Below are 24,221 nucleotides of genomic sequence, written 5' to 3'. Positions count from 1 at the left end.
ATACTTTTCATCAACTTAGTTCCAAAGTAGTTTTTGTCCTCCTCCCAAAAATGAGTGTGATTAAGGCCCCTTCTACACTGTCCTTATATCCCAGGATCTGACCCCAGTTTATCTGCTTTGAACTGGATTATATGAATGTCCACTGCCATATAATCTGGGATAAGAAGATAATCTGGGATCAGATCCTGGAATATAAAGACAGAGTAGAAGGGGCCTTACTGGTAAAATCAGTATTTTTTAAAAAGAGTAAGACATTAATACAGCCAAATGAACATAGATCCAAAAACGGTGCCTTCTACACTCCCAGTTCAATCCAGTTCAAATCAGACATTTGGGTATAAATGTGTAGGCTCTCATTGGTGAATTTCTGGTTTTGAGAAAATAAAACTGACATTGATGCACTCTGCACACAATAGCCCTTTGGACATTGTTCTATGTAATAGTTTAAATATAAATTAGGCAAAAAGAACCACCAATATGTCCTTCAGCATTGGGCTTTATTTCTGCTTATGTGCTACACTTCTCTGAATAAAGTAAAGATGTTGGAACTTTCCTATCAAAAGCATCCTGTTATACTCATTAAAAGGTAGGTTGGTTTTTTTCTTTATTTTATACTGCCTCCTTCATGGAAGTTCACCAGATGAGAAGGTCTTCACTTGTTGGCCCTTCTGCACTTTACCCATTGTTTCTTCCATCACTGTGCTGGCAGGACTGATGACTTGAAAGTTAGGTTTCTGACCTGAAGGTTGCCGGTTTGAATTCAACCTGGGGAGAGCACGGATGAGCTCCCTCTATCAGTTCCAGCTCCCCATGAGGGGGCATGAGAGAAGCCTCCCACAAGGATGGCAAAAACATCAAAACATCCGGGCGTCCCCTGGACAATGTCCTTGCAGACGGCCAATTCTCTCACACCAGAAGTGACTTGCAGTTTCTCTAGTCACTCCTGACACACACACACACACACACACACACAAACCAAAACCATGAAATGATCCTTCTGGATGGCTCCCCAGCTTGGTCGAGCAATTCCAACTTCTTTTGTACTTTTTTACAATATTTTTGGAAGCCTTAATGAAGTGCAGGGACTGGAATGTGGTGGCTTGATGGCACCATAACAAGTCTTTTCTGAAAGGGGAGGACAGGATTCCAACAGTGATTACAGCGCAGCTTCCAGCATTCCCATTGCAGGCAAAGGAGGATGGGAGCTGTGGTGAGTGGTGCCATTCCTGCCCCTGGCTTATCTAATTTGTAGAATTAATACAGTTTAACAAGCACTGTTCAATGTTATGAAATCTTGGGATATGTAGTTTGGTGAGGTACCAGCATTTGTTGGCAGAGGTTAAAGGCCTTGTAAAACTACAACTCTCATCACTGCACAGCACTAAACCATGGCAGTTAATGTGGAGTCAAACTGCATTCGTTCTATATCAAACTGCATTCATTCTACAGTATAGACATGCCCTAAGACTTTGTTTACTTTTGCAAGTTCTTCAAGGGGTGGGAGGATCAACACAGCGCCTGGACAGGGAAGCTTACAAAGGATGAGTCAGTCTGCACTGAGATTTAATTTTAATCCCTTAAAAGATAGTCTCTTAAAAGATAATCCCTTTATAAAAAAAAACAAGGCCACGGACTAGTTAAGAATCTCTGACGAGGTCGTTAGCCTGAATATTCGAGAAATATAATTTTACAAGCAAGGAGGCCCCATACACACACACAGTGGACTCTCTGTCAACCAGGATCCATGGGGATTGGTAGAGGCCAGACAACTATAGTTTCTGGTTGCTTGAGAGTTATTATTAAAATAGGCCTAATTCTATATGCCTACCGTAAACTCTGTATTGATTATATTAATATTGAAATACAGCAATTAAAAATAAATTAAGGCAAATACAGTACAGACAAACTGAATGTTAATACACTTTTCCTGTAATATACATGCTTTTAATGTTTATTTAAAGTGTGATTTCTTCTATTTTTACCACTTGTATTTGCCTGGTTTTTACATTTTAGTGGGTTTTGTCATGTTATCGTGAGCCGCCTTGCATCCCTATGGGAAGAAAGGCAGGACAGAATTAGATAATAATAATAATAATAATAATAATAATAATAATAAAAAAATATGTGTGTTTCTGTGTGTCTATGTATGTATATTTTAAAATTGTTATTCATATTTGTATTTTCCTTGTTTTTTTATTTGAGTGCAGTGTGTCATGTTATTGTTAGCTGCCTTGAGTCCATATGGAAAGAAAGGCAGGATAGAAATATTATTATTATTATTATTATTATTAATAATAATAGTGTGTGTGTATATATCTGAGAGTATATATGTGTATATACGAGTGTGTATCCATATATGTATGTGTGAGTATATACATATAGAAATATACATCTATATGTGTGTAAGTGTGCACGTGCACAAATTGGGGCCTCATTCCTCTTGGTGGCCTCCTTGGTCGTCTGGCTCGTTCTGACAAATGAAAGGGGAATCTCTTCTCCTTTATCTCTTCTAAAATCAGGACAGTGAATAAAGAACAACACTCTGAAAACAGGGGAATTCCACACAGGAAACAATCAGGGCCAGCTAACACCTCCCAACAAAAAATTCCCCCAGGGAGGAAGCAGCCAGGTTTTGAGGCTGCAAGGCCATTTAATGCTAATCAAGCTGGTCAGTTGCACCATTCACTCTTCCTTCAAGCAGACAAGAGTTCTTTCTCCCATCCTGGACATTCCACAGATATATAAACCCCACTTGCTTAGTTTTCCAACAGACCTCACAACCTCTGAGGATGCCTGCCCTAGATGTGGGCGAAACGTCAGGAGAAAATGCTTCTGGAACATGGCCATGCAGCCCGGAAAATTCACAGCAACCCAGTAATTCTGGCCTATGAAAGCCTTCGACAACACAGGATAGAAATAGATGATGATGATAATAATAATAATAATAGTGTGTGGTTTTTTTGTTATTCATGTATATATTTGCCTCATTTTTAAATCTGAGTGGCACGTGTCATGTTAGGTGCCTTGAAAGGGAGAATAGAAATATAATAATAATAATAATAATAATAATAATAATAATAATAATAATGAATGTGTGTGTCACACAGAAATATACCAGGCATGGGCCAACTTGGGCCCTCCAGGTGTTTTGGACTTCAACTCCCAGCATTCCTGGAGGGCCCAAGTTGACCCATGCCTGGTATATACATACATATACATGTACATCTCTCTATGTAAATAGGGGCCTTCTTCCTCTTGGTGTCCCCCCTGGCCCTCCGGCTCCTTCTGCCCAATGAAAGCGGGGAATCCCTCCTCCCAGCCCTTCCAGGCCCTTGTCCTTCCATCCGCTTAAACAGAGAAACCTCCATCTGGCTCCCGAGCCCTTGCCTGTCCTGGACCAGGGATGCATTATTTATCTCCCTGTGTTATATTCACAGATTTCGAGAGAGAGAGGGAAGGAGAGAGAGGGAGCGGGGCAAGGTAAAGGAATAATAATAATAATAAAAGAGAAAGCGGGGCGGAGGTGGGGAGGAGAGCCCCATATAGTCATCTCTCTCTCTCTCTCTCTCTCTCTCTCTCTCTCTCTCTCTCTCTCTCTCTCTCTCTCCCTGCCCCACGTTACTTTGATTGACACCTCCGCCTCGCCACTCTCCTTCTCCCCGACCTTCCCCTGTCTGAGCGTTCCACCGCCTCCCATTGGCTCGCTCGGAGGGGTCCTGCCGCTCAGCCTCGAAAGAAGAGTCCGGGAGAAGGGGCGGTGTTTGCTTGCCGAAGCGGCTTCTCATTGGCTTTTCGTCACAGCCCCACGTTGGTTTCCGAGGATCCTATTGGTTCCCATCCCCTCTCGGGGCGGGGCTGAGATCCTGGTTAGCTCGAGGAGTGTGAAACCGCGTGTTAATGTAACCAGCGCGGGCGGAGGAGACGTTGGTTGGGTGCCGTTTATTGAGTTGCGTTGTCCCGCGGAGTTCTGTTTTTTTTTGGGGGGAAGGATCTATTTCGTCGATCTCTTCCTCGGGCCTGGTTTGGATGTGTTGTTTTCGAAGGATCCTGGCACGAAGTTGAGGGAGAGAAAGGCGGAAGGAAGGAAGGGAGAGATTGGAGCGGCCCGACGGGGATGAGGCGGCGGCTGCTGCTGCTGCTCCTTCAAAGGCGGCCTTTGCGTCTACTCTTGGGAAAAGGGAACCAAAGTGTGGCCTGGCCTGTGCGCGAGGCTTTTGTTTTGCTTTGATACCTCAGCCTCGCCGCTCGCGCGCTCCCTGAGCGTTCCGCCGCCTCCCATTGGCTCTCTTGCTCTCTCGGAAGGGTCCTGCCGCTGAGGAAAACAAGCCTCCCTTTCGTCCCGTTCTTGGCGCGGGCCTGACTTTTAAGTTGGAGCCGAAGGAAAGCTGCTTCGCCGCGTCTCCCAGGGCTCGGAGCCCGCTCGGGGCCTCTCTTTCCGCCCGAGAGGAGCGCAGAGGCCGCCCGCTTCTCTCTCTGTCTCTCTCCCTTATCCCGCTTGAGGGGAGCTTCCCGGCGAACAAAGGCCGCCAAGAGGATGCGCCTGCCGCCCCGGAGCCGCAGGAGCTCAGCTTGAGGGCTTCGCTTCGGGCCTGAAAACTTCGGAGGAGGAAGCAGGAGGAGGACTCCGGGGCTTGCTTTTGCCCCTTTCCCCCCCCGAGCCATGTTCCCCCAGAGCCGGCATCCCGTAAGTGGCCCCCGCTCTCCCCACCAACACGCGTGTCTTCTCTATAATGTAACGTATATCCTAACTAACTACCCTTTTACGTCTGCTTCTTCTGGGATGATGGTTGTTGGCGATCGTTAACTATTTGACGGGCGTAGAAAAATGTCTAGGCGCGCAACTCCCCCCCCCCCCCCCCCCCGGGTCGAAGGGTCCTTCCACACGGCCAAGATAACATAATTTGAATCCCTGTTCAGTCATGAAACCCAGGGCCCTTCCACGCAGCTTTATATCCCAGAATATCAAGGCAGAAAAACCCACAATATCGGCTTTGAATTGGGTTATCTGAGGGCCCTTCCACGTAGCCCTATATCCCAGGATATCCAGGTAGAAAATCCCACAATATCTGCTTTGAACTGGGGGCCCTTCCAGACAGGCCCTATATCCCAGGATCTGATCCCATGTATTCTGTTTATCGCAGATCATCTGGCAGTGGGGACTCATATAATCCAGTTCAAAGCAGAAAACCTGGGATCAGATACTAGGATATAGGGCCTGTCTGGAAGGCCCCCCAGTTCAAAGCACATATTATGGGATTTTCTGCCTCGATATTCTGGGATATAGGGCTGTGTGGAAGGGCCCAAAGATGATTATGAACCCGAGGAACTTGGAAACTTCCATCCCTTTGAAACATTATACACGTGGAATTGGAGCGGGTCACTCGGGTGAAATCTCTGCCCCCCCCCCCCCCCATGCCGACTGTTTAATGCGGTTCGAAGCGCAGCTCGCTCAGGGCCCTCCCACAAAACCATATAACCCAGAATATCAGGGCAGAAAATCCCACAGTATCTGCTTTGAACTGGATTATTTGAGTCCATGCAGCCATATATGCCAGTTCAAAGCAGATAATGTGGGATTTTATTCAGCTGTGTGGAAGGGGCCTCAGAAGAAAGGAAGCCCTTCGTTCAGGCATGGGCAAACTTTGGCCCTCCAAGTGTTTAGGAATTCAACTCCCACAATTCCTAACAGCCATCATTATCCAATATTATCTAGCTGGTAGGCTGTTAGGAATTGTGGGAGTTGAAGTCCAAAACACTTGGAGGGCCAAGGTTTGCCCATGCCTGTGTTAATTTGTACTCAGCACATTACCCCTGGCCCTGGCACTATAATCAGCTTTTTTGCACAAGTCCTTGCCCAGCCCTCTAATTCTGATTATGTCCACCATATCCCTGGTTACTGGTTGTTGAGGTTTGGCTTTGATACTTTTTAATGATGTTTTTATACCCTGCTGTTTTTAATTGTTTAATTAAATTGTTATATGTATTATGTTTTTAACTGCATTTTAGTTGATACATTTTGTTGTATGCTCTGGACTTGGTCCCACATGTACACCGTTCCAAGATGGTTGCAAGGTACAAAATAAAGTTAATAATAATAATAATAATAATAATAATAATAAGTCAGGCGTGGGCAAACTTGGGCCCTCCAGGTGTCTTGGACTTCAACTCCCACAATTCCTAACAGCCAGACTTCTAACTGGAGCTGGTTATAGGGAGCACACAATGCCACTATTAAAGAAGCTCCATTGGCTGCCAATAAGTTTCCGGTCTCAATTCAAAGTGCAGGTTATTACCTATAAATCCCTAAATGGTTCAGGCTCTGCCTATCTTCGTGATCACATCCCCCCCTATGTACCTGCTCCAGCGTTGAGATCTGCCGGGGAGGCCCTCCTCTTGGTCCCACCACCATCCCCAATGGTCTGCAATCAGTGGCAGCTTTGCACTTTCATCTCATGTTCCTTAGCTACATTTTGCACTATCCCACTCCCTTGTCTTGTTTACACTTTGGCCATGTTTTACAGCAGTTGTCACCATAGGTCATTGGGTGTTGCTCTGAGTTTTACATTGTTGTTTTTATATGCTATAGTTTTTTTATTTTATTGTATTGTACTGTGTGTTTATTTTTTTGCTTTGTGCCATATGTAAGCTGCCCCGAGTCCCTTCAGGGAGATGGAGGCAGGGTATAAGAATAAAGTTATTATTATTAAAGTTATTAAGTGCATCCATCATCCCCACCCGGGTCTCAAGCCTGGTTCCAAGATTTTCGATGTAAGCATCTGCAGACTTTCTTCAAGGCTATTTTGAAACTGCATTAAATGGTCAATAGAGACAAGGCCTATTATGCATCCTTTTAACAGTGAATGCTCAATATATACTTGGGATTTTGAAACATTGGCCTGAAGGATCTTGGAGATGTGACCCAAGTCTGAACATGAAATTAATTGCTGTTCCATACATATATACTTCATGCATCTAGTGTGAAGGTACTTTTCTATACAATCTTTTGTATTAAAAAATTGAACTAATTTTCCATACAATATTTTAAATTGTTTTGTGCATGGAATAAAGTTTGGGTATGCCGAGGCACCTGGAACGAGGGTGTCACTCATACATGGGATATATTTGGAGTTTGGAGCATTTCAGATTTCCTAACAAGAGATCCTCAATCTATATAACATTTACTCTTCCGTATCATGCATTTACTTTGCCTTCAAATAAGTACTGTAGCTGCTATTTGTTGTTAAAAATGTATATTTCTTTGTGGGTCAGGCTGAGTGTCTCAGTGTCTTGGTCTCCGTCTGGCTTGTGGTGAGCCCTGTGTTAACAAAACTGAACCAAAAGTGCCCCACAGGCACACATGGAAGAGAGGGAAGGGAGGCAAAGGCCTGGGAAACTTCTGGGAATTACTGCTGGTCCGCCCCCACCTTTCCTGGGGGCTCATTTGGAAAACCTCAAATGCCTTTTTTGGCCACCTCTCCTAGAAGTGTGTGTGTGGGGGGGGGGGGGGAGGGGGCTGGAGAGTCTTCTTTGTTTACTCCCAGACTTGTTTGTCTACCACCCTGTAATGACAGGGGAGGGGCTGGCCCCTTCTCCGCCCTCATGCCCAGAGGGTAGACATTGGAGAAGGATCGTGGTGGCAGCAGCCAGTGATCCCCAGACCCTCCCTCTACCCAAAAATCTGATAGATGAAATGAAGATGCCACAACTGTTTGGTGAAGGGGTATCGAGGTGTTTGGGAGCAGGCCTCTTAGCGGAATATTCTGAGCTTGTGTTTAAAGAAAGGGAAACAAACATCAAGTGCTCAAATCCCTAAAGGGATATTTGATGCCACCTTGGCCTCTTGGCTGCTTTGTGCCCTTAGGTCATGCTGAGTGGTTGCCTTCTGTCTTTCCTGTAGGGTAACCAGGGTCATGGGATTAAAGGATCGCATTCGTCTCCTTACAAGTTGACTCCTTTCTCTCTTTTTCTCTCCCTCATGGCACTCTGGACTTCAGACGCCACACCAGGCAGCAGGACAGTCCTTTAAGTTCACTATCCCGGAATCTCTAGACCGAATCAAAGAAGAATTCCAGTTCCTCCAAGCTCAGTATCACAGGTGGGTGCGGTCTGGGCAGTTTATCGAGACCCTTGTGCTCCTTTGCTCTTGCTTTGGGATTCCAGGTTGCTCTGCCTCATGGTTGTTCAGTGGGGTGTGTTGAGGTTCTTTGAAATGTACTTAATGTTTGTGCCCAGGTGGTGGCGTGTGGAGTCAGTTTAAGGCCTGTCACTCAGTGTTGGAGAAGGGAGGAAAAATTGTGAACCATTGTTTTTATTTGTAGGAGTTTCGGCATTTCAGGTGTACACTCCCTCCCCCTCCCCGGTGTGCTTTCAGAGCTTCACAGGAACTGTCAATATTTGCTTTGGAAGCCTTTGAAAGAGTCTGAGTTGACATTTGATCACTCAGTGTTCCTGTCCTTGTATTCCAGTATTCCACCACTAAATGTTTGAAAAATCAACTTAAAATGTTGTTCTAAATGTAGGGGAGGATACTGTTATGCCCTCAGTTCTAGTAAAGGAGTCGTTTTCCTGGTTGTTTTCAAAATGGTATTTGAATACTTGAATATCTTGACTTCAAACAATCTGACCCCGAGTGCATCCTTTCATAAGGGACATTCTACATTCAGTGAGATTTACTCCCAAATAAATGTTCATCACGTTATAGCAGAGTGGGCAGATATGGAGCTTGCACCCATAAAAATGGGCTTTAGATTTCACCAATAGTTATGGTTAATTGTTAACATGTCCAAGAGAAATTACTTCAAAGTAAACATGCCTTACAATCAGTTTTAAGAATGCTTTATGGCTCTCCATGTATTGTCTTAGTTTGTAACAACACAAAAAAACTGAAATCAAGTGTTTCACAGCTTGAGCACTCTGTGTACACAGGCTTGACTCAAAGATCAAGACCATTCAGATAAGTAATGATCAAACAGAAGTTTTAAGATGGTGTGAGCAGATCAGGTATTACAGTATATGACTGCAAATACCTTTTAATCATAGCAGCAAAACTTGGGTACTTGAATTTTATAAAGGATTTGTCATAATGGCCTTCAGGCAGCTATTTTGAGCAAGAGCACTTCAGTTGTAATCTCCGTTGTGAGAGTTTTACAAGTAAATTTCTATTGATGTTTATTCTGTGTAAAAGTGTTTGAGGTTGAACAACCACTGCAAAGTCAATGTTCTGTGTCTATTGAGGCATACTAATGAATAAAGTGCACATTGGATTGCAGCTGACCAGCATCAAACTATGTATATTTACTCAGAAATAAGTCTCATATAAAGTTCACTGGGAGACTTTGTCCTAAGTTAATGTTTATGGATTCCTAAGATACATTTCATTTACTTTCAACTGAAAAGCATACATGGCTAATGGAGGAGTTTAAAGCAAGTAATCATATGTATAAAGTACATATCTTAATGGTATCACTAAAATTATACTGCAGTAGTCATTATTAAAGGATTTTTTTAGAAGTTATTTTGATAAGGACAAGTACCTAGTGATTATTTATGGTCTGTTGCGAGGTACACATACAAATAGATCGTTGCTTTCTCTGTTGAAAAACCCAGCTCCACAAGGTTATGCTAAACAAAAATGTACTTTTGAGTTCTAAAATATGCAATTTCAGAGTTTCAGAGTAACTGCCCAAAGAACAGCTCTTTTATTCTGGAATAAGTGTTTTATTTTCGTAGTGGGGTGGCTATCTTCCTGAATATCACACAAGCAAGAATGTTGAAATTGTATTTCAAGCAACCATGCTTTCCCATTAAGTGCATGTTTTCTGTCAGTGTGGGCCTGTGTATGCAATTTGATCTGAATATATATTATGTACTTTTGTGTATTCAGGCTTAGTGTTCTACGTGAAAACAGTGTGCTAAAGCTTCTGTATATTTACACTGTATGTACTATGATTGTTTCCCAAACTAGTTTTCTTTTCAAAATGCAAATAGAAGCAAATGCCTGAACTGACATAGCTAAGAATGCCTGTTTTCCCCTTTCTAGCCTTAAACTGGAATGTGAGAAGCTGGCAAGTGAAAAGACAGAAATGCAAAGACACTATGTGATGGTAAGTATGACCTTGGCTACTTTTTTCTTTTATTATAGAATAAATTGCAATATGAGAAGCACTTTGGAGGCTGCCTAGTGCAACTCCTCTGCTCAGAGCAGGATCTAGCTTAAATGCACTGACAGATGGCTGTCTAACTTTTGCAGAGATATCTCAAGCAAAAGAGATCCCAATGCCTCTCGAGGCAAATTATTCTAACTGCCCGAAAGACTCAGTATGTTAATGTTTAGCTGAAATCTATTTTCCTGATTGCTCTTCGAGTGATACAGGACAGTTGTTCCATTTTGTGCATGACAGTGTTGCTATTCTGGATCTTATGTCTAACAGAGTTTTCTCTTCCTTCTTTACAGTATTATGAAATGTCGTACGGATTAAATATTGAAATGCACAAACAGGTAAGAAATGGCTAAAAAATTCATTTGGTAGTGTTTTTTTAAAACAAGAGATTCCATGCTTATAATTAAAACTGACCCTGTAATAGATGTGGGGATGATTTAGGTAAAACACAGCTTTTCTATAAGCTGCTTGTTGGCTGTATGAGCACTGTAGGAAACAATTAGCATTGCTGTAGTACTATCCACTGCTTCAATGACACTTAAAGTTAAATGCTTTCAAGGAAATGGATTTCTAGGAGGAAATTCCATTTTGGTGCAACCTTGGATCTGCTTCCCTAGTCTTTTATGTCCGTGCAGCATATGGTGATGGCTGCTCAAATCCTAGCAATTTAAAAGCATGAAAAGATTAGTGACTTGGAAAGCTCTAGTTATGACTGAGTTTGCAAGTTCCCATAAAATTCACACTTATGGCCACTATAATGGTGAATAAAAAGCGTATTGAACTGGAACAAGGCACTAAGGACCTCATAAGAGAAGAAAAGCTAAATGATTGCCCAGCCCAAAGGACCTTCAATTGAGTAGTTATTGTCTGCCAAAGAAAGCATTAATGGCAGGGTGTAAGTATTCTGTAGATATGCTGACATCCACTTTTTCATCAAGATGCTGGTACAATAAGTCTTTCAGAAATCGATGGCCTCTTTAAAAAATTATCATTAGATGAAGTTGCACAGTTGGACACATTTCAAAGTGCAACAATACAATTCTTTCTTGATGTATATGTGCTATTTCATCTAAAACTCTTGTTTCATTAAATTAAAGAGCATGGCTGACCGGCTAGGGCACAGCGAAGAAATTGATTAGTTCAGGCTTCACATCTTCAGTATATTCAAAGGCTTCCATTAAGCAAGTGTGTTTCAGTTCTGAATTCTGCTTTTGTAACTCTGAACTCTTTGATTTTTGCAGGGTGGGTGCAGTGGAGCTATAAAGTCTGTCATATTTGAAAATATTGTTTTTGGTAAAGCAAAGTTACCACAGCACACTATGTCATTTATTATAATTGCTTCTTTGGTATGGGCAATGCACTTGATAGCATATTGAATACCTATATCTTGTAGTCTATGGATTTGTGGCTGGATTTAGGAAGAAGAAACTCTTAATTCTCTTTTCACTCATAGTATTCTACCTACATGCATCCTAATTTTGAAAATATATTAGTCATTTATACATAAAATACTATTTTTTCTCTTGGTAGAAGAAAATATCCAAGTTATTTACGCACACTTGTTACTAAATGGGGGTTTATGCGTAGCATGTTGTTACATCTTTTTCTAGTGGAATTATTTGTTTTTCTAAAAGATTTTGATTAATCTTCTAATATAATTGAAGTAAATGGTAATTTGGAGCAAGAGAATCAACACTGAGTTTACTTTTAAAGATTAAACCAAAAAAAATTAAATTGTGGTCTTTGCTTTTAGCCTTCATGTGTGAGTTTATTGAACCAGTTTCTTTTCTTCTATTTTAGCAATTTGTAGGCAGTGTTCAAGTAGGAATTTCCATGTTCATTATATTGTATAAAGTAGTAGATAAAGTTTGACTTTAATACACAAACTAGTATTGTATAGTTGCTTTCATTTGCACAGAATTAAGTAAATCTCTTGTTACCTGAGCAATATCTTTCCAAGGGTGGATTGTTAGGGGATTTTTCTGTCTTGATAAGCTTAGACTTTAAGAAAAGGAGGTGGGTGAGTGGGTGGTTAGAATAAACTTTCCTGACTTTAAACGTGGACAGTATGTTCCTAAGCATTTGGTAGAGAGTAATCGTAATTCTTATTAAAACTGGTGATGTGTAGCCCCGAGGGTGTAGCCAGGCTCAAATTGATGCTTTTTGCTGGCTGATCACCAGCCTGGCCTAAGTGCTCATTATGTTGTAGAGAGAAGGGCTTCAGAGCTCTCATTACGTTTGACAGGAATTCTCTCTAGAGGGAAACTGGGCATTAGCTAGACTCCTGACAGGCTGAAATTATTCCTGCTTTATGGCTTATAACCAAATGCTTAGCAAGGCATCATCAGGGGACACAAAAGTTGTCATATCTGACAACATCTTTTTTTGAAAAAAAAAAAAACTGGAAACTGCTGCGATGTGAAAAGTTTTCACTGAGCTTTAGTGTTAACGAAGCCTGCTTCTCTATGTGTGTCCCTATCTATGTATGAATGATTGTTGAGATCTCCCTGTGGCCTTGTTTCTCAAAACTTTGACAAAGTAAACATTGCAGTTGCTTTGCTAACATGGTTAAGCAATTTATCTTGGCTGATGACTCAAGGAGAAAATTATTTATTGCTTCTGTAGTGGGGCTCTTCCATATTTGAACTGTCCTTCTAATGTCTAATCTTGGCTTTGTGACCTCAAAACATGTAAATAAAAGTTGTTTGTGAGTATGGACTTATATTCTGTTCTTTTCCCCTGTTACACCCATCTCCATTCAGAAGACACACAACATGGAGATAGTTTCTGATGTACAGATCAGTAGTGAAGAACTCTTAAACTACTTAAGTAGTATTGAAAAAGTATGTAGCTTCTGGAGGAGGTTTGGCCAAAGACAGTGATGACTGATTGGTTAATCCTATCCTTTATGTGTGCCTTCAAGTCATCTGTCATGTTGTTGTTGTTGTTGTTGTTGTTGTTGTTGTTATTTACTTTAATTATATTCCCCCTTTCTCCTTGTGGGGACTCAAGTTGGCTAACAATCTCACACTTAGATACTAGTTGAAAAAAAGCATTGCAAAAATTAAAGAATGCAGTGTGGATTAAGGTAAAAATGGAATAATAATAATAATAATAATAATAATAATAATAATAATAAATACACTTAAAATAGCCTTTAATCTCCCCTTCCCCAAATCCCACACACATGCCCCCAGCAGCATACCTAAAATGCTGCTGGCAGAGGAAGGTCTTGACCTGCTTATGGAAGTTATGGTGAACCCATGGATTTCATAGGGTCTTTTAAGGCAAGGCATATTCAGATGTGGTTTTGCTAATTCCTTCCTCTAAACCAGTGTTTCTCAAACTCCAGATGTTTTGGACTTCAGCTCTTGCAGTCCCTAGCACAGTGGTTCTCAACCTATGGGTCCCCAGGTGTTTTGGCCTTCAACTTCCAGAATTCCCAGCGAGTTTACGAGCTGTTAGGATTTCAGGGGGTTGAAGGCCAAAACATCTGGAGACACACAGGTTGAGAAACATTGCCCTAGCAGCTGGTAAGCTGGGTGGGATTTCTGAGAGCTGCCATCCAAAACACTGCTCTAGGCTACAGCACCTGCTATTCATTGAGAGTTCCCTGTCCAAGTTTTAACCAGAGCTGATCTTGCTTAGCTTCTAAGATCAGGTGGAATCTGGTATTTAGGTCTGTCCTAATGTAATCAACATGTATATCCCAGGATCCTGACTATTGAATTGCTTTTTAGAGAAAAGGGAAAAAGTTGTGAAATAACTGTTCAAATTTGGGATTGTCAATTAATGAATTTTTCAAATTTGGTTGTTTAAGGCTTGTTGTCTCTTTATTACGTATATATCTTGTGATGTGTGGGAGGGAATTTCTGGACCAGAATGTTTAGAAATCAGCCATGGCGAAATAGTGTTGTTTTCTGGGGTTTAGAGTGTACGACTCTCAACTCACCTAATGGGTTTCCATGGCCAAGTGGGGATTCAAAACCTGGTTTCCAGAATCAGTCCAACACTCAAGCCATTAACCACTGGCTGAAAGATTAATACCACAGTAAATGAGAGATTGGCAATATGAGTCAATATTTTTTCAAGAATATTTCTTGCTCCAAAATGACTTCTTAAAAAACATTTCTACCATGTTTGTAGGGAAGCTCGATCAAAATAGGTTTTGGCAAATACACACACACACACACACACAAACATTCTCTTTGGTCTCCAAATGCTCTCTAGGGAATCAGGAAGGCGCCTGTCCTCCTGGATATTATTTGGAAGAAAGTCTTTACTTTTTGTGTCTCTGTGTATTGAAAGCAGGTGCATTCTGTGTGTGTGTGGTGGGGGGAGCACCACTGTAAGCATTACTGTAAGGTTAATGTAGCCTGCTAGCCCAGATATGTAAATATAAGCAGATGTCTCCCTATTGCGGTATGTATAACAGTTTAACTTGCTTCTTGAGTTTATAAAACTGGTTTTGTTGCAATGGAATATCCTACATGGGATTTTCCATTTTTTAACCTGCTTTCCCTTGTCCTGGATTGTTTTGGGGTGTTCTCTGTCCTGCTGAAACAGATCTTTATGGCTCTTCAAGCAGAATGAAGAGTTGGCAAAAATTGTCTTCAGCCCTTCTTCAAATGGACTTTTCTTCTTGAGAAATCAATTTTCAGCAAAGCCAGAAGAAATTAGAATTACTACTTAAATATAAGTAATCTTATTTTTCCATCCAATTTAACATGGATATTCCATATTATGTTTAACGGTATTTTTGGAATATAGAATAACGTCCTAGTTTGTAGTGTTTTCAGTTATCTGCACAGTTTTGTATAGGTGAGGGCAGGAGTGGCATTTAACAGCTAGGTTCTTTTCTAGGTAGCATTCTTGAAACAAAATTAATCATTGATCTAAACCTGGTGTAAATCATTCCAGGCAACTGCTATAAAGGTTATGAGTTTTAAGCCAATATTTCATTTTTAACAGACTTACTCATTATGGCAGTCAGAATTAGCAGGCATTACTGTGGCAAATGTGATGCCAAGACACAGTTTCTTGGATCTTTGTAGCTGCATGAGAAGCCTTCTGTCCATCATTCTCACTAGTCATTTCTGTTGGCCAGCAGAATAAACCAGAAGGTAAACCTTCTTGTGTGTTAAAACCCCAAATTGTTTAGGTGTAAGATTAGCCTTTGTTCAGTGGCAGCCAGCCAAAGAAAGATTGATCACTGTTGAACTCACTGACAGACTATATAAACTACTACAGTGTTTGAGTCCCTGCCATCCTAAAAGTGACAGGTGGGCCTTTGTCTGCTTTGAGTAGATTGCTATGATCTTTCTGACCTGCCTTCAGGCAAGCTTGTCACTCTGCCCTTCTACGTTTTTCTATTTGGTTTCCTGCCTTCTCCCTTCCAAATAATTGCAGCTTCAAAAGCAGTGCACACCACTAACAGTGCTAATCTTCTCTTTTAAGGAACCACTCATGTATTCAAGATACTCCCTCCCCCTGCCACAGATGCTCATTGCATCATCAGTAGTGGATGACCACAGTAGTGGGTTAAACACAGTGTGAATTAATAGATCTCCATGGTTTTCCAAAGCTATTTCAAAAGGAATGAAAGTATTGGCCCAGTCCTCACCGAGGTGATAAACTTGAACTGGTCAGCATTAATTGACCCTTCAGGGAGAGTTTATAATGCTTGAATTTTCTATCACGCTAAACTAGATGTTAAGAAGACAGGGTTCTAGCTACCTAGATTTACATAAAGATAGTTTTGTGTGGAGAAGTCTTGTCATTTCCTGTCTGTAGCTTAAAGACATATAGGCTACATACAGATTTGCTATCTCAGTGAAAAGTAAGCTATTGTTGAAACAGATTTGAAGATAATGCTTCTATTGCTTACAATTTAATTATTGATATTAATGGGTTTCTGGATTTTTTGAACATCTTGATTCTTTGTTATGAAGTTATTAATGGGTTAATTTTTAACACTGAACTACTGATTATTGTGGGATCTGTCAACAAAACCAGACATTGTGCGGTTGACAGGCTGGAACAATGTTTGCAATGTAAATATTTTTATTTATTTTCCATCATTTCTATCCCGCCCTTCTCACCCGAAGGGACTCAGGGCGGCTCACAATCCAGCAGAATTCGATGCCAATATACAGTACAAAAGATTAAAACATGAACAATTAAAACAGTTAAACAGATTAACAATATACAATAAATAAATTTAAAACAATACAATGCAAAGTATGCTAGTTATGCTAATGTAAATACTTTTTGGGAATGTTGCGCAAGAACATATCCTTTACTACTTTGTGTAATATTTCTTCCTGTGTTGCATAATGGTAGTCAGATGGCATCAGATGCACTCTATTCTCCCAGTGTAAACAACCAAACATCTGAGAGAACAATGGGAGAATTCTATTGCACATTGCTCTCCCTCCTGAATCTCTAGCACTACTCTGCTTTATGCTCCGTGGGTTAAATAGGCACTTGACCAATAGGAGAATAAATTTATAGTCCAGTTGAGGGACCACTATAGATCTTCTAGATCAGTGTTTCTCAGAAGGGTCTCCAAAGACCATCAGAAAACAAATATTTCTGATGGTCTTAGGAACCCCTTTGGCAAAGAAGGTTGAATGTAGGTGAACTACAACTCCAAAACTCAAGGTCAGTGCCCACCAAACCTTCCAGTATTTTCTGTTGGTCATGAGAGTTCTGTGTGCCAAGTTTGGGTCAATTCCATCATTGGTGGAGTTCAGAATGCTCTTTGATTGTCGGTGAAATATATATCCCAGCAACTACAAATGACAAAATCAATTCCCCCCCAACCCCACCAGTATTTAAATTTGGATATTTGTGCCAAATTTGGCGCAGTGAATGAAAATACACCCTGCATATCAGACATTTACATTATGATTCATAACAGTAGCAAAATTACAGTCATGAAGTAGCAAAAATAATTTTATAGTTTGGGGGGGGGGGTCACCACAACTGTATTAAAGAGTTTCGGCATTAGGAAGGTTGAGAACCCACCCGATCGCTGAGATCTTCCGGGAAGGCCCTTCTCTCACTTCCACCCTCTTCACAATTGCATTTGGTGGGGACGAGAGAGAGGGCCTTCTCGGCCATGGCTCCCCGACTCTGGAACTCCCTCCCCAGGGTGATTAGGTTGGCTCCCTCTCTACCTTCCTTCAGGAATCAACTGAAGACTTGGATGTTTCGGCAGGCCTTTAGAGATACAGTCATTAATTAATCAGCCCCAGAGAGTTTTTAATAATCTATCCTGTATTTATTATGATTTTACCATTTATGTTTTAAATGCAATTTTTTATCCTGTATTTTTGTTTTAATTGATATATTGTATTACTGTTTTTTTTTAATAGTGTGATTTGTATTATGTTGCCTATATTTTGTCCTATGTTGTTTGGGCCTCTGCCCCATGTAAGCCGCCCCGAGTCCCCGTGGGGAGATGGTGGCGGGGTATAAATAAAGTTTTATTATTATTATTATTCCCACTGCTGCGTTACAGCATCATGGGTAGACATTCTGAGGCATGAAAAAACATAAAAAGGAATGTGCTTCTACAATCAATCTGCTACATTTGTTTTGAGATGTTACAATCATAGGACAGGATCATATCAGATGCTCCTCCCTGAAGTTTGAGTTGGATCCAAATTGATAGGGATAATATGTTATCTACAATGGGAGCATAGTCGTGGTTGGCTATGCCCTTCAGCAGAATGGAGAGCAATGATCTCTTTTGCTGAGTGTACTTATCTACAGTCTTACCTTGGTTAATCAAGGCACTCTAAACAATTAAACTGATTGGAAATGATTAAAGTTAGAGCATGACTTATCTGTCAGGTGTCATGTCTCTTCTGGGTTGGTGAAAGAAATTGTTGGCTAAATGTCAGCCCTATGTGGTAATGCTTTCAAAAATTACTGGATAGAAAATCAAGCCAATGTTGTTATTGGAGATTTTTTTTGGTTCTGTTTTTCAGCCTTTTGATATCTTGAGTAAACAGTCGGTCAAAGCTGCTTATGAAGTAAGGTGACCAGTCAGTGTATTGACAAGAAGAGACACAATAGAATACTGCATTAGCAGGCAAGCCATTGGGATTTGCAGTAAATATATTACAGAACACAAGCGAATTGCCAATACTGCTTGTTTAGCAGTTTGCAAGGGCAATGGCAGTATGGATTTTTGAATTAGAAGGGAAGGACTGTTCTTTCTCTGTGCTGGAACATCTAGTGGATGGCTGAGAGGAAAATTGATTTAAGGAACAAAATGCTGCAACCTCTGTTTTGTGCCATGTGAAAAGCTTCTATGGATTAGTGAGCGAAAACACAAAGGTAGCTTTCAGTTTTGTAGAAGGCGAGCAAAGCAAAAGGGGTCTTTGTTTGCTGGCTGGTCAAGATGGCATTCAGCTAAGCCTAAAAGATGTGGGGTGAGGCATACTCCCCCTTCCCCCAGGCTATTACAAGGCCTTTTTTAGTTTATTCCGCTTGGATTGAAAGTGCCTGAAACAAACTGAGTGTGTGAGTGTTGCAGTGAGCACTGTCACCATTTTGTGATTGTGGTGGAAAGTTCAGCCCCACATTGACAATAAACAAAGGGCTAAGCAACACCAAAGTAGTTGTGAGAATAGGCTCACAGAATTGACTCTTCTGGCAATGCTTCTCTTATCCATTTGTACACTTTTTAACGTATGGCCTGATTGTACCTACTCAGGTTTAGGTTCTGTTGGGTTTTTATTGGTTTGCTACCAAACAGTTTGACACAAGATTTTGCTTCTAGTGGAAGGTAACAGATCTTGTTTGTAACATGTTCACTGTGAGGAGATGTACCAAGTCAGATATTAAGAAACTATGTGAAGCATGACTAGAGTGATTGATATGTTTATCATCCCTGATTTGGTTTAATTCCCTTTTAAAGCTGGCCAAGTTGGTGCTACCTCTTACGGTAGTAAATGCCACAGTTTCATAATACACTGTGTGAAGAAACATTTTCCACCCACCAGGAATATCTGAATGCTCATCTTCACTGGATGATCCTGAGTTACCATTTTGTTTTACCTTGCTCCAACTTTTGTATTCTTAAGCAAAGGTTATATATTCATCTGAATGGCATGAATGATAAATCACTCTCTGTGTATATCAGTCCTCAGAGTGGAAGAAAATATCCCTGAGAGTTAGCTAGAAGAAATGTTGTCATTCTTGTGAAACTCCTGTTTAAGGGAAATCATGATCAATATTGCCTGACAGGATGATTATTAGGAGAAGGACTGGGATCTGTGTTAGTTCCCACTTTGACTGGGACTTGCATAGGAGATCTACCAGCCCACCAATGACTTTAACAGGGGTAGTATTATTTACTTCTGCTGAATATATAGTAAAATATAAGGAAGCTTATTTGGAGTTTCAAAGAGATACCACACTGACTTGTTGTGCACTATATAAAAAAAGAAATGCAGGCTTCATATATTTCCTATGCATATATTTCTTCATGGGAGGACCTGCATATGGCTTGCATATACCCATGGGACAAGCACAGAAATGTGTGCATAGAAAAAAAACAACAAAAGCACACACGTGTTGGGAATCCCTAGTTGACCTGGAGAAATGTTAAAAGGGGTTTGTCTGGGCTCCCAACATGTGACTTTACCCACAATTTCCTGCATGGAAGAGGTTCCATTGTCAGAAACTGATCATGCATGAAGTAGCCCTGACAGAGAGCAGAAAGCACAGAGCTCATAGACTGAAAAGAAATGAAAAGGTGAACAATTAACAGTCTCATCCACTAACCAGTTAAGAGAATTAAATCTGCTTCAATCAAATTACTCTGGTTTCCACTGACTTGTGAATCAGACTGTGAATGACTTATTGAGACAGACAAGAAGAGCATAATGCAGTTTGGATTCCTCTTTGAGTTCAGCATCTACTCATATTCACATACTCTAAACTGCATGGAGACATTCATAAAAATGGAAGGACATAGGCATATTTGCATTCTTAGCTGGGGTGAGGAATATATGCAATATTGAATTCATAATATGTGAAGGCACAGCTATTATATTGGGTGTGAGAAGCTTGGGAGATTTGAAGTGATGTGCTGTTGTTGCCAATCCATTTGGACAGCCACTGATCAAAGCTCATTTGAAATGGGTATATGTGTCTGTTTATCAGTTTGAGTTTAATCTATTTAGATTACGTTTTTCCACCCCTTTCTGTTGATGACAATATTGATGACAGCGCTGATAACTTGAAATATAGGTGAAGGCCACCTTCTATGACTTTTTGTGTAATGGTTAATATGGCTGTAAATAGGAGATGAATGTGGGTACTTTTCTAAGTCTATTACTCAGGAGGCCTGTAAACTTGATTGGCTGTTACAATTCTAGCAGAATCATTCGATTTGAGAGCAATAGAGAGATAAGATATCCAATTACCCAAATGATTTGCAGGGCTAGCCAATGTTGTCATGGAGACGTGAGTTGGAACAAATTAAATTTTACGCAATAAAAATAATCTTAAAGCACGTCTGGGAACAAGAACATTTGGCAGTGGCACTTACCTGAATTGAATCTTCATTTGACATGCTGTTGTTTGACATTGATATACTGTGGGGGCTTAAACAATTTGAAATGGCACATTGTATCTTAACGTGTTGCTGTCACTGCCAAAATGAGATGCTAGCATATTTAGTTTTAAATAAAAGGTTATAAATAATGCATGTTTATCGGGGGTGTCATGGGGGAGTGGGGCAGCAAAAATACATTTAATAATGGTTGTGTACAGTAGAATATTTTTTGAATCAATATCTTGTTTTATCTATTTGTGTTGAATATTGCTCTCACTTTCCTACTAAAGATTGCTCACAAAAATCACTAAAATAAGGAACAATCAAAAACAAATGAAATTGCATCAATTAAAGAAACCCATAAACTAATCAAAACATTTAAAAGTCCAGTTTTAAGAGATGTGGCCTCAGAAAACAATGAAGATAGGAGCTGAACACAACTCCTAAATGTAGAGTGAGTTAGCATTGATTGCAGCTGTAGTCCTGGTTGGGCATTTACCTGTGCACATGTAGAGCTAATGCTGGGGATGGAGATGAGGGTGGATGGATAAAATTGATCCCAGCACCCGCATGTCAGCTGGACCTTTGCACAGTGAATGCCAAGGATTGTAAATGCTTTTGGTTGGCCTTGCCAAAGTTCCCATTCATCAAAACATTGCAACCATGTTCAGGCAAATGGGATTACAGAGCCCCTTTCGGACATATGCACACATAACCTTCCAGTCCTTGTGTGATACTCACGTTCCCACTTCTAGATGTAGCTCACCTGTATCTTCTTGTGAATTCCCAAATAGATCTAGTGAGGAGAATGCATTTTGCAACTGAGAAGCAAAAGAGCAGAAAGACCACTTCAGCATGTCTGTCAAATAGACCTCTGTAGCTGTTGGTATTCTTAAGATGACCACCTGAAGATCTTAACATCTTGACAGGTTCATAACAAGACAGGGACTCCCTTAGCTATTTTGTTTAGCTTCCTAAAAGTAAATTGGCTCCAGATATGATTAGGATGACTAGATAGTAGTGTGAATATACTGTAAGAACCTACAAACTAACGTGCTGTCTAACCTTCTTTTCACCCAATGGCCAGCCAGTTGACTATGGAAAGAAGGACATGTCTGCAACTTCACCACTTTTATCTCACATTTTTAAACTACTGATATATAGGTAAATGTAAATGTTTCCCCTGATGTTAAGTCCAGTCATGTCTGACTCTGGGGGTTGGTGCTCATATCCATTTCTAAGCCGAAAAGCTGGCGTCATCTGTAGACACCTCCAAGATCATGTGGCCGGCATGACTGCATGGAGCGCTGTTACCTTCCCGCCGGATTGGTACCTATTGATCTACTAACATTTTCATGTTTTTGAACTGCTAGGTTGGCAGAAGAACTGATATATAGAGACATGTTATTCCTAGATTCTGTGAGTTTTAAGTTTTCTTCTAAAACTCTCCTTCAGCTTGAGTGTTTTGGTTTGGGTAGATGATATTTCTTGTGAGCCCAAAATACCTTTTAAAACACAATAGTTCAGATCAAAAGATCATATTGAAAAAGCCTGTTTCCATTGGGAAGGCTACAAGTCTCCAGTGTTTTCCCTTACGGTCTTTTTAGAAGACTTTCTTGCTTCCCCATTTGTGGGAAGTGGCAGTTGTAGGAATTCATATAACCTCTGTCTTTGTTTCTCTTTCCACACACCCACCAATTACCACTGCACCAAAAGGAAACATATTCCTCTGTTACAGTGAGATCATTGAATCCAAATTGTTGTATATAAACAACTTTTAAAAGTTAGGAGAGTAGACTTCAAAGAGAAGGGAATATTTTAGGTGATAAAGAATAATAATCTGAGTGTATTTTTGTGGTAGAAAAGCTTACTTTCTCTGATTAATGTTATATTGAGCTGATTCCTGGCTTGCAACATGTTTGTTTTTGTTTTTTTTAAAAAAACCCCACCAAGAACACCCTATAAAGAGCTTTTATCCTCATGTCTGTTAGACAGATGGAGACAAAAATTGGTCTGAGGTCAAGCCATTTGCTGCATAGTCGCAGCCTTCGATTTTCCTCACCACAGATCATCTCAAATGATTCAGTAATGACCAAAAGTGCAGCCTTGACCTTTATTCCCTGGTGGATTACTGTTACACAGTATAAATGACAAGAAGAACATTTTGTTCATTCGGATGGAGTTTTCATCTCTATTTTGCTGTGCCTTCTACTGCACAACTCCAGAGCATTAAACTCACTGGCTTGCTGATTCTGTGGCAAGGCTAAATGGATCATTTCAATTTCAATTAGGCGATCATATCTACATCCCCCTCTTTCTTACAAAGATGATTTCACAGTACCCTAGGGAGTAATTAATTTTTTAAAAAATTGCCTGTATTTAGGGATTTTATTTTTAATTGTGAGCAAACACCTCATAGTCCTGCAGAAGCCAGAGTTATAATTGTAGTTATTAGGCATTTATGAAATATCACTATCTCTTCTGTACTCCCCTTTCTCCCCACAACAGTGTTTCTTTTCTTTTTGGAGCCAGCACATTGTTTAGCATATGGATTTGTTTTTAATCAACCCTTTTATAGTCTATTAAAGTGGCTGATTATGGAGGGGTTAGAAGGCTGCATTTCCTGTATAAGCAGCCAGGCCCTAGCCTTTTAAAAATGACATACTTGGAAATCTTCTATGGCTCATCGTCAGGGAGATAAAATAATGACTTTTGGCAAACATATTTTTGGGGATTATAACTCCCTCTTTCTATGATAAGGGACAGGCAACTTTACACCCCCACGAGTAAGCCTTAATCATGAATATAGCATGTATATATGATGAATGAGTGAGATCTAATAGCTGTCAAGCCTATGTAAAATAATTAGTCCAGAGGTTATGGAAGTTACATCTGCACCTGGTACCTCTGCCAGGAAGTGGGAGGAAAGATTGTAAACTTCTGGGGCAGCTTTGAACTTGAAAGATCAGAGAATACAGGAAACACAAGTGACTTATGCCTGAGGAGTGTGTTGCTTCTGTGTCACTGGTAAGAGGTAAAACTTCCACCCACATGCTTGTAGCCTATTGTGTAGGAGAGGACCACACCTATAGTGTTGCCTGGCTCAGTTCAACCTCTTCCCCACCATAGTTTTCTGGATTGGTAATACATGAATTGGACTTTTCATGGTGAATTAATTGTGGAATGATCTACTCTGAAACAGATTCCAGTTGGTTGTTTTGGTTTCTTGACTAGGCAATCTCTCAAAATGGATGCTATAAGTAGATTAACCTTTCTAGAAAGCTGCTTAGTAATTGTTAGCATCATTACTATATTCTGTTCATTTATAAGATATGTGTTTTGCAACATTTAGAATTCTAATAAGCAAGAATTAGTAAAATATGCCCTGCACAAAAAGACTGGGTCAGCTCTAATTTGCATCTTTTAGCTATTTGTAAGTACCAAAAGTTGAGTCCAGGGTAAATGAGGAATTCATAATACAGTAG

At 40.5% G+C, this 24,221-nt stretch overlaps 1 protein-coding gene across 5 annotated transcripts in view; it reads left to right on the top strand.

Annotated features, from left to right (window-relative positions):
• The first annotated feature begins 3,887 nt into the window (after positions 1 to 3,887).
• The window catches only part of LOC100564704 (transducin-like enhancer protein 1), an 89,217-nt gene continuing 68,883 nt past the window's right edge, over positions 3,888 to 24,221 (top strand). For 3 of the 5 annotated variants that reach the window (XM_008103267.2, XM_062972014.1, XM_008103265.2), the window contains exons 1-4: positions 3,888 to 4,732; positions 7,995 to 8,095; positions 10,040 to 10,103; positions 10,454 to 10,498. In XM_008103267.2, the coding sequence (XP_008101474.1) occupies positions 4,661 to 4,732; positions 7,995 to 8,095; positions 10,040 to 10,103; positions 10,454 to 10,498 (282 nt within the window). In that variant the 5' untranslated portion in view covers positions 3,888 to 4,660. The remainder of the gene's footprint in view (positions 4,733 to 7,994; positions 8,096 to 10,039; positions 10,104 to 10,453; positions 10,499 to 24,221) is intronic. The other 2 variants (XM_003216470.3, XM_003216469.3) reach the window with 2 other exon arrangements.

Source organism: Anolis carolinensis, chromosome 2 (assembly GCF_035594765.1).
Source record: "Anolis carolinensis isolate JA03-04 chromosome 2, rAnoCar3.1.pri, whole genome shotgun sequence".
Taxonomy (NCBI): Eukaryota; Metazoa; Chordata; class Lepidosauria; order Squamata; family Dactyloidae; genus Anolis; species Anolis carolinensis.
Note: the sequence above shows the minus strand (reverse complement) of the source record. Positions and strands in the feature narration are given on the sequence as shown.